The 15,966-nt window shown below is 36.5% G+C and overlaps 1 protein-coding gene across 1 annotated transcript; it reads left to right on the forward strand.

Annotated features, from left to right (window-relative positions):
* LOC149736040 (metalloprotease TIKI1-like) lies at positions 1–13,654 on the forward strand. Its single transcript, XM_089878405.1, has 10 exons — positions 1–132; positions 1,867–1,980; positions 2,262–2,472; positions 3,333–3,565; positions 3,889–4,035; positions 4,335–4,551; positions 11,692–11,779; positions 12,113–12,214; positions 12,521–12,664; positions 13,045–13,654. The coding sequence occupies exons 1-10, from the start codon at positions 43–45 to the stop codon at positions 13,547–13,549; spliced, it is 1,851 nt and encodes a 616-aa protein (XP_089734531.1). The 5' UTR covers positions 1–42; the 3' UTR covers positions 13,550–13,654.
* The last annotated feature ends 2,312 nt before the right edge of the window (positions 13,655–15,966 follow it).

Below are 15,966 nucleotides of genomic sequence, written 5' to 3' on the forward strand. Positions count from 1 at the left end.
AATATTTATATTCATAACTCAAACAGATACAGTCGATATAGAATGAATTTCAAAATTTTACAATATATTTTCGTGATCGCTATATCTGTTTTATGCGAAGCTACGAAGATTGAAAACCCATGTCTTCGTGAGGTGGGTGTATATATTGGTGGTTAACTATTTTTTATTATTAGTAGAGTGAGAAAGATTTTCTGGAAATTGTTTGTTCTGTGATCTTTATAAAGGACCAATGTTTCGTCTGCTTTTCGGCGATACAGCATCAGTATTTAGTTATTTGTTAAAAAACACGGATACAAGAGATATTATGCCATCGGTATCCATCTTACACCACAATAGTATATACAAATAAACTGAACTATACCGTGCAATAAGGAAATTTTAAACCATAGATTAAAAGCAAAGCGTATAAATTAAATATATTAAACTATTTGAAAAACCAACAAAACGCCAGTGTTATAACCTCTGTCGTTGCCCCGTCATGCGAGGATAAATAAGTTACTTGGTAACTCGTAATCGGGCACAGGGTGTACGAAACAGAACACCCGTGTTATAACGACTGTAGTTGCCCCGCCATATAAGAATGAACCAACTTCTATTCATTCATTTAAATAAATTTGTTACAACTTTGAACACGAGGTTTCTACTTTATCAAGATTAACATTGAGCCGGTTAATTATGGCTTCGGATAATTATCAATCAATCTAAAGCATTTCAGAAGTTAAGCCACCGTCATTAAACGTTGCTATTACTACAAACGTGGAGTTTCAGTTTCAATCATAATTATTCTTCATAAAAAATACTTTTGCTCTTTCTACAATTTCTTTAATTTCTTTCTGAAAAACTTCGAATTCTAGCTATAGCATAGCCCTTTCCTTTGCAAAGTAATGGGCCAGATCTGGCCTGTATCCCAGGTCATTTGGCATGACTCGCTATATATAAGACCTCACCCTTATAAAATTTATGACTATTTTCGCTCATTGCCTCTGCTAGCCATTTCAAATTGAATAATGACCACATAATTGTGCAAACTTTTCCAAAGTAGTGAACTTACTAGCGGTTTTGTATTATCGTGTATATGACTACAATCATTTCTAAGGCAAAATAGCGGTTTGTGAGAAATTTTGGTAAATATCAAGAAAAATCGTAGTTTTTTTATAAATTTAGATGCTCGGTCTTTAGCGTAATTAGAACATAACAGACATATATTATAGTTTCTTATTTAGACACCTGCGGTATAAGCCTTAACTTTTGCATTGAAGATTTTGCAGCAAAAAAATAATTTAGTTTTGGCGAAAGTTTGTCTCATCACTTGGTTGACTGTAAACTTGAACAAAGATTCAATTTCATCCTAAAAAGCGCAAGATTTTGTTTAAGACTTAATTACTGCTTCCAGCGCAGCTCTGTGGTGACGTGCAGGCACAAGTAAAACCGCGTAATTTCCCAACTCGATGACAAATTGTTTCAACGCCTAGAGTGGCTGGCTTCATCGTTTAAAACGTTGCTTTCTTATGAAGCTGAGATTTTGTGTGAAAAACTATAGAACCCTTTGTGTAGTAGGTTAACTGTTTTTAATTTAATATAGTAGGGTGGGGGAAGATGGGACACTTTTTCGTTTAGTTTTCTCTTTTCATTAGGTAGTAATAAAAAAACATTCAAAGAATTATAAAACCTTATCTTCACGACTTCCACAGACCGTTGTTAATTGTTTAAAACACGATCATGCCATTTGGATATTATGTGTTAAAGGTGTCCCATCTTCCCCCACTCTACTATATTTTGCATGGGTGGGGTCCTACGCACACAATGAGACTTAAAGTTAAGGCCATGGTTTGTCGACTTATACATTTTTATATCATTTCTCTCTAGAAACATCGTAATTCGTTCCTGTGGAAATTGAAGCGAGAACCTCCCGTTTATTTCTTTGGTACAATACATGTTCCCTATACGAGGGTGTGGGATTATATACCAACCAATACAAGGGTAAGGTTCATATAAGATTTATATATAGTAGGGTGGGGTAAAATGGGACACCGTTGCATACTATGTACTCGTCCCATTTGGTGGTAAACAAAGAACATTCAAAAAATATAAAATGGCATGCTTACGACTCCTAAAGACCGTTGTTAATTGTTTAAAACACGAACAAGATGTTGAGATATTATGTGCTAAAGTTGTCCCATTTTACAACCGAGTACTATACAAATGTTAATTGTACGTTTCTTTGATTGTTTCTTAAGTTTGATTCTTCTGTTCTTCTACAGCGCGCCTTCGACGAAAGCGACAATGTTTATTTCGAACTCGACCTCACTGACGTCACAACAGGGATGGCGCTTTCCCGATGCAAGCGACTTCCGGTTGGTTCAGAGATCAAACAACTTCTTCCACCGGATCTTTACCTTCGGTTGAAACGTCATCTTAATTACGTCAGACGTGCGATGCCGTCTTGGGTGACGTCAGAGCAAATGAAAAAAGGTAGGTTTACCTTATACGTGTGTGAGGTCCTGCAGTGTAACACGCCATGGACTTGAGATTTAGGCCAGAGTTGGCCCATTACCCCAACATTGTATATATGAAAGTCCACTTCCCCGAATGTTGGCGAAAATTTTTATTCTGAAACCGCCATTCTTGCAAGTTATGACCGAACTGACGTTTTGATATTGTTTTTAGGTCACTTTATCACAGTAAATACCATGCCACGCGTGCTAAAACTTTAAAAAATGTTTAAAACGAAAGTTAAAGCCAAAATGTTCAAGTATCAGTTATCTTGACTTTTGACTTTTGTTAAAAGCCAATGGTTAGCACTCCTTGGTGACTTTGTTGTCCAAATACGAGTCAAAATAAATGCACAACGTTCCTACTTTGTAGAGTACGTACACTTGGCTGTTCCCTTTGTTTAATCAACATTAAGTTTGGCCTCTCATGCTCCATACGTGCATTGGCTTTGATTATGGATAAACAATGTTTTAGTTGCACAGTTGGGCGGTATATGCTAAGTGGCCCCAACGTACGCGTTCCATTTTGAACCCAAGCCATTATCGGCCTTCTAAAGTGTGTATGCAACTATGTGAGCAACTGTAGGGAACAAAATAAAAAAATATTTTAAGTTATATTCTTTTACTAAAATATTCATGTTAGCCTAAGGTATAGTAGCACCAATGACGCTTCTTCAGGGTAAAATGCCTTTAACAACAGTACAACACGGACCCTTATATACCGGAACCCATGGAAACATATTAAACCCAAAGCAAAATGCATTTTATGATTTTTTTTCTAGGCTTATAAAACTTTTCATTTATGGTCCCCAAAATTCACATGGTCCCTTTACCTACCAGGACTCACAGCCAGCTTGATGTACAACGAGATAGCTGGAGGTTGGGAACGTAAACGACCCATCTGGATCATGCTTATGATAAACGCTCTCACCAAACCGGATATCCGGTCACGTGGACTTCCGGTACTTGACGTTCATCTTGCTCGACAAGCGGGGGTGATGGGGAAACACGTGGGGGCGATAGAGACGGTGGAGGAACAATGTGAGCCCTTCAACGGACTTAATATCTCTCAGGTTGGTTGAAATTTCTTGTCATGTAAACTCACGTGCCCGATTATTTTTCTGTCAACGTTTTTTTTTTACTTACGTGCCCATTTGTCGCGTCGTCGTCAGAGGATACTAAGCTCCAACCCAGCGATGTTACCCTCACAGAAAACAAATAGCTGGATACCGGCAAAGTTACATAAGTGGTAACTTGTAAGCGAGCACGAGATGTATGCGGAGCATAACACCGGTGTTATAACTTTATTTACCAAATTACAGAAGGTTAAGCAATAGTGACTGAAATTAATACCAATCTACATCGCATCCACTCTAACGCTCACATTTATTACCAGGCACTGTTCGCATTGAACCATACACTACTTGTACAAGAACGGATACGACGAGGGTCGTTAAAGGTTCCATACTCATCAGATGACTTGGTGAACAAATACAATTGTGGGGATCTAAGTTCGCTTTTATTTGGAAAGGATACGTCACAAGTAAGTTTGTTATATACGTAATAAGATAACTAAATAAAAAAAATCTTCTGAAAGGAATTTTAATTTAAATTTATTAACAAAAAACTTTGAATCAGATCTATGTTTTGTCCCCATTGTACTTGCATTATATATTAACCTTTAAATCCCCCACACCCGCAAACATAACATATTTGAGTCCACCCACGTTACTTCCATAAAGTAAAGCAACTTTCAATAATTTGGGACAAAGTTTTTATCATATTTTGCATAAGGTGTTTATAGTGTACTTGCATTATATATTTACCCTCCAATTAAAATAGCTACCAACTCTAAGAAGCTCCGATCAAAATTCCGATGATGACGTGTCAAATGACGTAACGAACGATGACATCATAATGGATAACGCGATGGCGTCCGAGATAGACGATTACTTGAAGGAGGAATTAATCTTCCGTAGAAACAAGAGGATGGCGACGAGAGTCAAGGATTTGATCCGGAGAAGAAAAGATGAAAGTCTCTTCTTCGCGTTCGGTGCCGGTGAGTTTGCCATACGTGCCCATTTGTAAAGTACATGCGTGCCCATTACATGTAAGCATACATATTACATATAAGTTTAAACAATTTCTAAGTTTGATAGAAAGCAACATAGCGGTCGCTTATGTGTAGTAAGTAAGGGTAAGATGGCCAATGTTTTCATTCTGTTTTATCGCCCAATTTTGGTAGTAAGCAATGAATATTTACAGACATAAACAACCGTTTCCTCGCGACTCTTAAAATGCGTTGTTAATTGTTAAAAATACGATTATGAAATGTAGTATATTATGTGCCAACGGTATCCATCTTACCCCACAGTACTGAAAATTTATTTACACTTGAGCGTTCGTGAGGCTTATACGTATGAGTGTGTATGGAGTTTGGTCTTAAATTAGTGACATTAGCGCTTCAAGGTTCTTGAGTAAATCGGTCTAATCTTCGTTTTACGTCACTGCCAATACTCGCTTTCAGTATCGGCGTAATTTAGTGATTATGTTTTGTAAACAGTCAGCGCTGTAAGTAGGGAAACAGTTCATTACTTAAGGCTGTTTGATGCGACGACAACAAATTACGTTCTTTTAGCTGTTTATTTGCCAACTATCAGTGATTCCAGGTGTATTTCCCCAGTGTTTCCGTAAATAATTTACCATGAAACCGAACACGCTCACTCAAGAGCCCGTGTCGCGCAATTTGAGAATATTTTGTGGGAGACCGGGAAAAATCTGATAAATTGGCGGGGTCGGGACGCGGTTGACCCCCGCCGATTACGAAATCGGTTTGGGCCGTAAATATTAAAGGTCAAGGAGCATTGAAGAGCATGCTTGAATAGAATATCCCATGTAACTGCTACGATCACACGCAAACCAAAATTTTCAACAAGGGCGCTAACTTTTTTTTCTTAAAACGTAAAAACGTCAACGGTTTTTCCATTTGTTTACGTCATAAGAATGTTTGTTATTCTTATATTTACGTCATATAGCTACTATTATCATTTATATTCTAAAATTTTAAAATTTATAAAGTTTATTGAAAACTTTCTTTATAAAAACAGAGAATTCGATTTAGAAGATAGATTTCAGTTTCCCTTAAACTTTAATAAAAGCGTGAAATCGAAAGTTTTTATAAACATTACGATTGTCTGTACGTAATAAGTTAGAATGCCACGTGCCATGGTATTATGACGTAACAAAAGTTTCAATTGTTTGTTTACAATTATTTCATTATCTCAAATTACCGGATGCTCAAAAAACTTTCGATTATTTCTTAACAATAGATGGCTTGTGACGTAAACAAAGCAAAACAATGACATTTTACGTCATCAATCAAGAAATTTGAAACCTTTTAATATAAACAAGAGTTCAACTGAGCGGCAATTGTGACGTATTGAGACTTTGCCGACGTCAAATGATGATGACGTAACGTTTTTTTGGCGACGAAAATTTGTCGGGATCGACTGAAATCTTTTGTGAAAAACTGAAAAACCTCGATTTTTGTGTACCGAGTCTTTATATCTTTTGGTTTAGTTTGTTTTAGGATTAGCGTCAACTATATTCCCCACCCAGACATATAAGCCGACGTCTGCTGTGTTATTTAATAGCGCTGTGGTTTCTTGGAAGTTTTGTGTGGTATGGGATTATATTTGGGGTCGTAAGTGAAATTGGATTATAGTAGTTTGGTATGGAGGTTCGTTATACGTTGCTAATGTACACAAGTGATGCAGGGGGTAAAATAATTCATGTCAACTTAGTAGGATGAGGAACCGAAGGTTTATGAGTTTGAACGCGTGCTGAAAAATATCGTAAGCGATCCGTTTGTGGGGTGTACGTTTGGCCAACTCTGGTATAAATCCCGGGTCCTATGGCGTGCTTCGTTGCGCAACAGCTTATTCATATAAAATAGGATTGAATTAATGCAGTGCATGTCTATAACATACTTTGAATATTGTTTTAAATTACGTTATTGTGTACAATTTTACATTCCTATTCAAGTCCTAAAATGCCAAACCAAAGATTCTATTTGATTTGTTGATTCAAAATGACTAAACCACTAAAACATGTTGCAAATTTTCGCTGTAGAGTCTGCGTATTGCCATATATAGTAGGTTGAGGGAGATGGGACACCTTCAGCACATAATATACAAATATCCTGATCGTGTTTTTATAAAGAATTAACAACGGTCTAGGGGAGTCGTAAGGATACGGATTTATATCTCTTTGAATTTTATTTGCTTACTAGCAAATGGATCGGAAAAATATAGAATGAAAAGTTGTACCATTCTCCCTCATCCTACTATATAGTTTATTTAAAGGCCAAGATATTTTCGCTGTATAATATGTGGTACATATAATCCTTATGCCAACATAAACGCGTGTGGTGAAATATTTGAACTAAATTCCTGGAATATTTGGATGTGATTTTAAACAATAATGTGCAAGCGGTCTTATCTGTAGTTAAAGCGGATGACAGCTAGTTTACTTTTCGTGACATGTCCAAATGATTGCGCGAGCCTTGTACCGAAACTGAACGTTAAAGTGGATACGCGGTAGTTCTCATCAATCGACGCCTCCCTTTGTTTAAATCAAGCGTTTAATTGTGACGTGCAAACTAACCGCGGTGGCGGGATTTGTGGGGGGGTACAGATGTTCGTTTGTTTGCTCACTTAACTTGTGGTTTGTTGGTTAAAGTCACCGCGACACGCGATCATTCTTTGTGACGTCACAGATACTTTATGACGTCGCTTGAGATATGCAGGATGCAAAATTGAAACATTGGTTTTAATTAACGCACTTGAAATAGCACAGGTGATCTGCTTGCGCTTAATTTTAACTAAATTGTTCATCGGTTGAATTCCTTTAGTTCCGGGTCCTTTGACGACCTTTTTATTCGATGAAATTTGACGCCAAAGTTTTTTTCGAGGCAAACAGCTGCGGGTTAAAGTTATTTTTCAACTCTACATTAAAACTGAAAATCTTATAAAGTCAGTGCCCCAAACTTGAAAAAATCTCGAATTGGCAAACCCGAATCGGACCCCGCATCGTTGGGAGATCGAGTTCTAGACCTTGAATGTAAGTGACCATGTCGCCAGTGTTGTGGTGGTGCTGTATACTGATACGTTGCCCACGAACACCCAACGTTGCTTCACATCGCAAGTCAACCACGTTACGTCTGTTGTTCGTCACAGAGTTAAGTTACATCCACGAACTCAGCGCCGACATGTCTACTCATAGTTAGCTGCAGACTGTTAAACGTCGATGACAAATGACCGCGAACTTGCGAAAAACCTCCGAGTCAACGTTTCTTAACGTATTGCTCCATGGCTTGCTAAATATATAGAAATAGTAGAGTAGGGGAAGATGGGACAACCTTCGCACATAATATCCGAACATCCTGATCGTGTTTTAAACAATTAACAACGGTTGATAGGAGTCGCGAGGATACGGTTTCATAATTCTTTGAGTGTTTTTGTTTACCGCAAAATGGAACGGGAAATAGAATAAAAAAGTGTCCCATCTTTCCCCACCCTACTTTATTGATAGAGTAGGTTATGCGATACATTTTGAGTATCTTTATATTATATTTTTAGACCAAGTCACAATTTTAACAATAAATTTCTTTCACCTGGAAGAAAATATAAATTAGTTTCACTGACATAAAGTACATTTCACGTCATAATTACACGTTATACGTCACAAATAGCATTTGTGAGGCGTTGCCAACTCTCAAACGAAACCAATCAGTTTTGAAAATGAATAAGTAAATGTAACTTCTTTATCAGTATCTGAACCACGTGTGTTTCATATACTTCGTGCCCGCTTACAAGTTGCCGCATGTGTTAATTTATGAATGAATGAATGAAAGTAACTTGTTTATCCTCACGTGGCGGACAACGTCAGTGGTTATAACACATCTGTTCAGTTCCATATATCTTAAATTGTAACTTTGTGGTTAATTATTCCAACACCTGGTGAGTTTGTGGGTGGCACGACACGTCACAAAGAATTCTAGAACAAACCACAACGCCCATTGTTACCACGACAATCACGTAATTCGAGAATAATTGTCATATTTTCTGGACTCTTAATTCTGTAACTTAAATTCTAAGTTTGATTATAAACATTAAAAATTCCATAAATTGTTCGTAAATCGTGCTGGGCGGTTGCATATAACTGTTCATTATGTAAGTGGGCGATGCTCTGTTATAAGTTGGTATGCCCTGTTGGCCTTATGGATATAATTGCTCACGAACAACTTGAATGTTGTTGGTAAATATTTAAACTGCGAGCAAAATAGTCTAAAAACTTGTGGTGAAATTTATTGGTTAAATTAAAAACACTTGTCTGCTCCACAATTATGTGAAGTATTTTGAAAAATACGTTGACATGCGTGTTCGTTTAGCTAAGTTCGTAATCTCGTGCAAATATAGATAGCACTAGGTAAAACGCTAATTATATTTAAAGTGTAAAACCAAACAATGAATTGGGCTATTTAATAAAGTATAATTATTTAATAACGAAGATGTTCAATTTTGCATCCGTAGGAATAAGTTTAAAAAATTGAAACAAAAAAATTAAAAACGTCAATTCAAACTGTTAATTTATTTTATAAAATAACTTTTCACTACGATTCATAGCGCCCCAAACGCTTTAGAATAACCAATCCACCAATACGGGTGAAAAAATCTTTCTTTATTCCATCACAAGAAACTGGGTTTCGTGATAATCAAATCCACTCTACGTCACAATGAGATGATTGTGATGGAATAAAGGGGGACAAGTGTTCGGAGTCCCTCTGTAAGATCAAAGGAACCGACCCTGTGTATTTACCCATCGAGTAATGTAATCTACCATAAGAGCCATTGAGATGCACTACACATGGATAAACTGACTCCGAGTTCCAAACTTGCTGGCTTCGCAGAAAAATCTTTTAAACCTAAAAAAAGTAAATCGCTAAAAACTGGTCTAATATTGTTGTTTGGGTTAAGTGTTTCATTTTGTTCCCTTTTATCTTTCCATTCGGTAGTAAACTAAGAATATTTTCCATAAACTTAAGTATTTTACGAAATACAGAGCTAATATATATAGCGCGTTTTAACGACTGTCGTTTTTCACCCCGCAAGTGCTTGTATTATACTACAATAAATATATTATAAATATTGTATTTTTTGGTTAATTTTTTTTCTCTTCGTTTTTTTTTTAAATTTGATTTTTGTTATTCTTATCGAAGAGATAAATATAATTGTTTTCGGATTTTTACACTTTTAGGAGATGTTGTTTTGCGGCTGTAAAAACTTTTCATTTTATTTGTTTCAGAGTTTTGTTGTTTTTTAAGTTTGCTTGGTTTTAATTTAAAGATAGAATTCTCAAAGCAGGCAGTATTAGCAAGTTACCAATCTCCGATTGTGTTTGCTTTCCTCTTGTGCTAATTTGTCAATGGCAAGCAGTGGTTCTTCCTTGGCAGATAATGTTACAGCTCCTCACGCAGGTGACTAGTGACTACTTCAATGCAGAGACCGACGTGTTTGTAAATTACTTGAACAAACCAATGAAAAAGAGATCAGTCCCTTTGATGTACCGCCGCCCGTTGGAGTGCTTTACACACACTTCGAGTTTACAAGTCCCATCAACACATTAAGGATCTGCTTTGTTGTCAAACACCTTCTTATTATAATTATCGATTCATGAAAAGTTAAATTTAGTTCCCAGGACGTTTTTAGAACATGCTGCGTCATCTTGATATGCCACTCAAGAGCTCTTGTAGAAACATCAGGCTATTAATGGCTTATAAGCCACCATGCTTAGCGTGGTATCTAGACTGAAGTGGTTTTTATGGTTGGACTTTTGTCGGGGGTTTCTTGTTTTTTTCCCTGCGGCAGGTTTTGCAGAAACTATTCCTAAACATAGCGACTGGTTTCATTGTAAAATCTTGATAACTTAACGTCAATGGTGTGGTCTAAATTACCGTATGGTGAAGAGTAAAATGTGTTTGTTTAAACTCTTGCCGTTGTATTGGTCGCATATATCGATTGAATGTGAAATGGTATAGAAAAAATACCCGATTTCAAAAAGACCCTTTTTTTGGCGGATCTTTTTATGTGAAATAAGAACAGACACTATAAATAGTAGTGTGGGGTAATATGGGATACCATTAGCAACGAAATATTTCCAATTAGGTTATGAAACAATTAACAACGCTCTTTTAGAATCGCGAGGATACTGTTATATAGCTCTGTAAATATTCGTTTATTACTATCAAATGGAATGAGAAAATAGAATGAAAACGTGGACCATCTTACCCCACTTTTATATGCCTGTTTGATTTTATTCTAAAAGTGATTAAGTGTTTCCGTTTTCGTGGATTGTCCGTATGCACCTTTAAATATTCACGGAATGCAGGGAAACCAGACTTTAAAAATCACTTTAGTTCGACGCCTACCATTTGTAACTCAACCCACGGTGCCACCTTGCTGAGTAACTAACACTTTTCGCAAAACTAACCGGAAAATCATTAATTACGAAAATGCGAATTGCTATAAATGGAACAAAGTTTTATTTGCGGCGGAAATTTAATTCCTGTCGCGTAAATTAAGAAAAAAAATTCAGCAAATTTTGCAAGAAATATTCTACCATATAAGACTGGATTGGAGCAGATATTTCTCGATTTTCGTTCATCGCTATTTTCGCTGCCTCTTCCCACTTGTACGGATTACCTCATATGGGTTTTAAGCTTTTGATTACGGGGTTGTCGCCCTCCGCTTTGATGGTTGCCACTTGACAATCCGTGTCAAGAAAACAACAATTAAAGTTACACACTCCTTTTTATAAGTTGCAATTCCAGATTGGCTCAAATCCCATTGACGACAACGATTGTTACTGTTTGTTACGTCATAATGCTCCTTGATAGTGTAATATATATACGTGGTAACTCGCAAGCGGGCACGAGGTGTATGAAACTGAACACCCATGTTATAAGACCGTCGACGCCCCGCCATGCACGGATAAACAAGTTATACACAATTGTTCAATATAGATTATGCAAATAAAAATTATTTAAAATATGTTTTAATGACTAACGTAACTTATTCCCCCCAAAAATGTGACGCAATTTATTAATGACGTTTAGCTAATCGATGACGTATTATTCCAGGTCATTTCCTAGGCAACGGATCCGTCATAGATTATCTCACTAAGGAAGGATACGAGATCGAACGAGTTGAAGCCGATTTCGGTCCAAGGTTTGCGTTTGTGCTTACACAAATATTTGAGCTGTTATTGCAATGACTTTCGGCATTGTTTTATAAACGATTGGATAAATGAATGTAACTTATTTATCCTAACATGGCGGGGCTACGACAGTTCTGTTTCATACACCTCATGCCCGCTTACAAGTTACCATGAATGTAACCTATTTATCCTCGCGGGACGGAGCAACGACATTCGTTATAAATGGGTGTTCTTTTTTATACATTTCGTGTTCACTTACCAGTTACCGCGTATGTATTTTTGTGGGGATGTTTAAGAAAAGTTTGTTTAATACGAATTTGTTAAAATTTATTTGATTTCTTCAGAGCGCACAAAGTTGTCGATGTGACGTCATTGCCAATGACGTGGAAACGGGGAAACCCCATTCGGAAGCACAAAAGACAAGGTGGACGGAAGACGAGACAAAAGTATTTATTTTTTTATTATAAAAGAGATATTATTACTGCTTCCACAGTTCCCCAGTGTGTATGTATAAATTTGGGGTCTTTTTTGAAGAAAATTTTTGTTTTTTTTACTATTTTGTTTAAGTAATTTTACTTTTTTGTTAATATAGTAGGTTGGGGTATAGGATGATCCGTTTATTCTATTTTATCTTTTTATTTGGTAGAAAAAATAAATATTTACAGACTTAGAATAGAAATATGCCCCCAGTACTATACTTGGGGATTTACATAAAAGCGAAATTTTCCTAAACTATTTTTTTTATTTTCTAGTCGGAAATCTGGCGAGCGACGACGTAGCAAGTCACGTGGTTTGAGACGCCGAACAAAGAAAAAAAAGAATCGTTCTCGAAATGATGACGTATTTAGTGAGGTCAAAAATATTCAAAATCTTTGGGTAAACCAAGCAGAAGAGAGGTACGTAGCATTATTGAGAATTTAGCAACCACGTTTGTTACACACTTTTACTCAAGTCCTTTTTACCAGTAGCGTGTTTTAACGACTGTCGTTTTGTTTGCCTGTTTTTAAACATGTCGTAATATTTCTTAGATAGATATCATTTTTTATGCCGAGTTACAATTTAATAAGGATACGGTTATATAGTTCTGTAATTTTTATTCCCACTATCAAATAGGACGATAAAAGGGAATGAAAACATTGATCATCTTGCCCAAATCTAATATATGAAGAATAAAGTACCCTAACATAGTTTTTTTTAAGTTTTCTTTTAAAAAGATCATTTTAAAATGTTTTATAACAATAGTTTCGTTTGAATAACGTTTGTTTTATCTATTTAGATTTGATGATGATTCGTACTTCCGATATTACCAGGGTGCATTCCTGGATTCGGTAGATTCGCGATCTCATATTCGAATCGTCAATCGGTTGCCCACGCCTGCTTATGACGTCACAGAAAGAAACAATCTGGATTCCATATTCAAATTTAATTGGACACCATTTGACGGCAGCGAAGAAAATTATTTGTCCACTAGGCAGCGCTATAGGCCATACACAGGATATGACGTCATGAATATAAGGTCAGACAATTGGAGCGATGACGCCAATAGCGGGCGTCGTTCCACAACACAAAACAATGCTTTGGTTATGACGTCATTAAGCGTTTTACTTGTGTCGATTATCGTGAGCTTTCTCACTGACGTCATGTGGATGGATTATGACGTAACAACAGCGAACAAACATAAGTCGTTTCCTCCCGAACTTTCTGGTCGTATTTGTGATAATCGAATATTGCAAAGCCGGTCAAAACAAATTATTTCTCCCGTTGCTGACGTAAATTTTTAATTTTTTTAGCATTTTTTGTAACAATCACTGTTATTTTGTATATTTGTGTGGCTGGTCCACATTTTTACTACCCGTTGTTTTATATTAGACAAGAAGTCAAACTGAGTTTTTGATAAACATTTATACTTGTTAAAAGTTAAAAATGCTGTTGCTAAGGACAAAATATGGTTGCTAGGGACAAATTATGACTAAAAATATGGTTGCTAGGGACAAATTATATGGTTGCTAGGGACACATTATATGGTTGCTAGGGACTAAATACAGGTAAAAATGCCGTTGCTAGGGACAAATATGGTTGCTAGGGACAAATTATATGGTTGCTAGGGACAAAATACGGTTAAAAATGCCGTTGCTAAGGTCAAAATATGGTTGCTAGGGACAAAATATGGCTGCTAGGGACAAATTAAATGGTTGCTAGGGACAAATTATATGGTTGCTAGGGACAAAATACGGTTAAAAATGCCGTTGCTAGGGACAAAATATGGTTGCTAGGGACAAATTATATGGTTGCTAGGGACAAAATACGGTTAAAAATGCCGTTGCTAAGGTCAAAATATGGTTGCTAGGGACAAAATATGGTTGCTAGGGACAAAATATGGTTGCTAGGGACAAAATATGGTTGCTAGGGACAAATTACATGGTTGCTAGGGACAAAATACGGTTAAAAATGCCATTGCTAAGGACAAAATATGGTTGCTAGGGACAAATTATGATTAAAAATACGGTTACTAGGGACAAAATATGGTTGCTAGGGACAAATTATATGGTTGCTAGGGACAAAATACGGTTAAAATTGCCGTTGCTAAGGACAAAATATGGTTGCTAGGGACAAAATATGGTTACTAGAGACAAATTATGTGGTTGCTAGAGACAAAATACGGTTAAAAATGCCGTTGCTAAGGACAAAATATGGTTGCTAGGGACAAATTATATGGTTGCTAGGGACAAAATATGGTTGCTAGGGACCAAATACGGTTAAAATGCCGTTGCTAAGGACAAAATATAGTTGCTAGGGACAAATTATGATTAAAAATACGGTTGCTAGGGACAAAATATGGTTAAAAATGACGTTGCTAAGGACAAAATATGGTTGCTAGGGACAAAATATGGTTACTAGGGACAAATTATATGGTTGCTAGGGACAAAATACGGATAAAAATGCCGTTGCTAAGGACAAAATACGGTTGCTAGGGACAAATTATATGGTTGCTAGGTACAAAATACGGTTAAAAATGCCGTTGCTAAGGACAAAATATGGTTGCTAGGGACAAAATATGGTCGCTAGGGACAAATTATATGGTTGCTAGGGACAAAATACCGTAAAAAATACCGTTGCTTAGGACAAAATATGGTTGCTAGGGACAAAATACGGTTAAAAATGCCGTTGCTAAGGACAAAATATGGTTGCTGGAGACAAAATATGGTTGCTAGGGACAAATTATATGGTTGCTAGGGACAAAATACGGTTAAAAATGCCGTTGCTAAGGACAAAATATGGTTGCTGGAGACAAAATATGGTTGCTAGGGACAAATTATATGGTTGCTAGGGACAAAATATAGTTGCTAGGGACAAAAAATAGGTTTGCTAGAGACAAAATACGGTTAAAATGCCGTTGCTAAGGACAAAATATGGTTGCTAGGAACAAATTATATGGTTGCTAGGGACAAAATATGGTTGCTAGGGACCAAATACGGTTTAAATGCCGTTGCTAAGGACAAAATATAGTTGCTAGGGACAAATTATATGGTTGCTAGGGACAAATTATGATTAAAAATACGGTTGCTAGGGACAAGATATGGTTAAAAATGACGATGCTAAGAACAAAATATGGTTGCTAGGGACAAAATATGGTTACTAGGGACAAATTATATGGTTGCTAGGGACAAAATACGGATAAAAATGCCGTTGCTAAGGACAAAATACGGTTGCTAGGGACAAATTATATGGTTGCTAGGGACAAAATATAGTTGCTAGGGACAAATTATGATTAAAAATACGGATAGGGACAAAATACGGTTAAAAATGCCGTTGCTAAGGACAAAATATGGTTGCTGGAGACAAAATATGGTTGCTAGGGACAAATTATATGGTTGCTAGGGACAAAATAAGGTTAAAAATGCCGTTGCTAAGGACAAAATGTAGTTGCTTGGGACAAATTATATGGTTGCTAGGGACAAAATACGGTTAAAAATGCCGTTGCTAAGGACAAAATACGGTTGCTAGGGACAAATTATATGGTTGCTAGGTACAAAATACGGTTAAAAATGCCGTTGCTAAGGACAAAATATGGTTGCTGGAGACAAAATATGGTTGCTAGGGACAAATTATATGGTTGCTAGGGACAAAATAAGGTTAAAAATGCCGTTGCTAAGGACAAAATGTAGTTGCTAGGGACAAATTATATGGTTGCTAGTAC

The sequence above is a fragment of the Ciona robusta genome, chromosome 5 (genome assembly GCF_009617815.1).
Source record: "Ciona robusta chromosome 5, ASM961781v2".
NCBI lineage: Eukaryota > Metazoa > Chordata > Ascidiacea > Phlebobranchia > Cionidae > Ciona > Ciona robusta.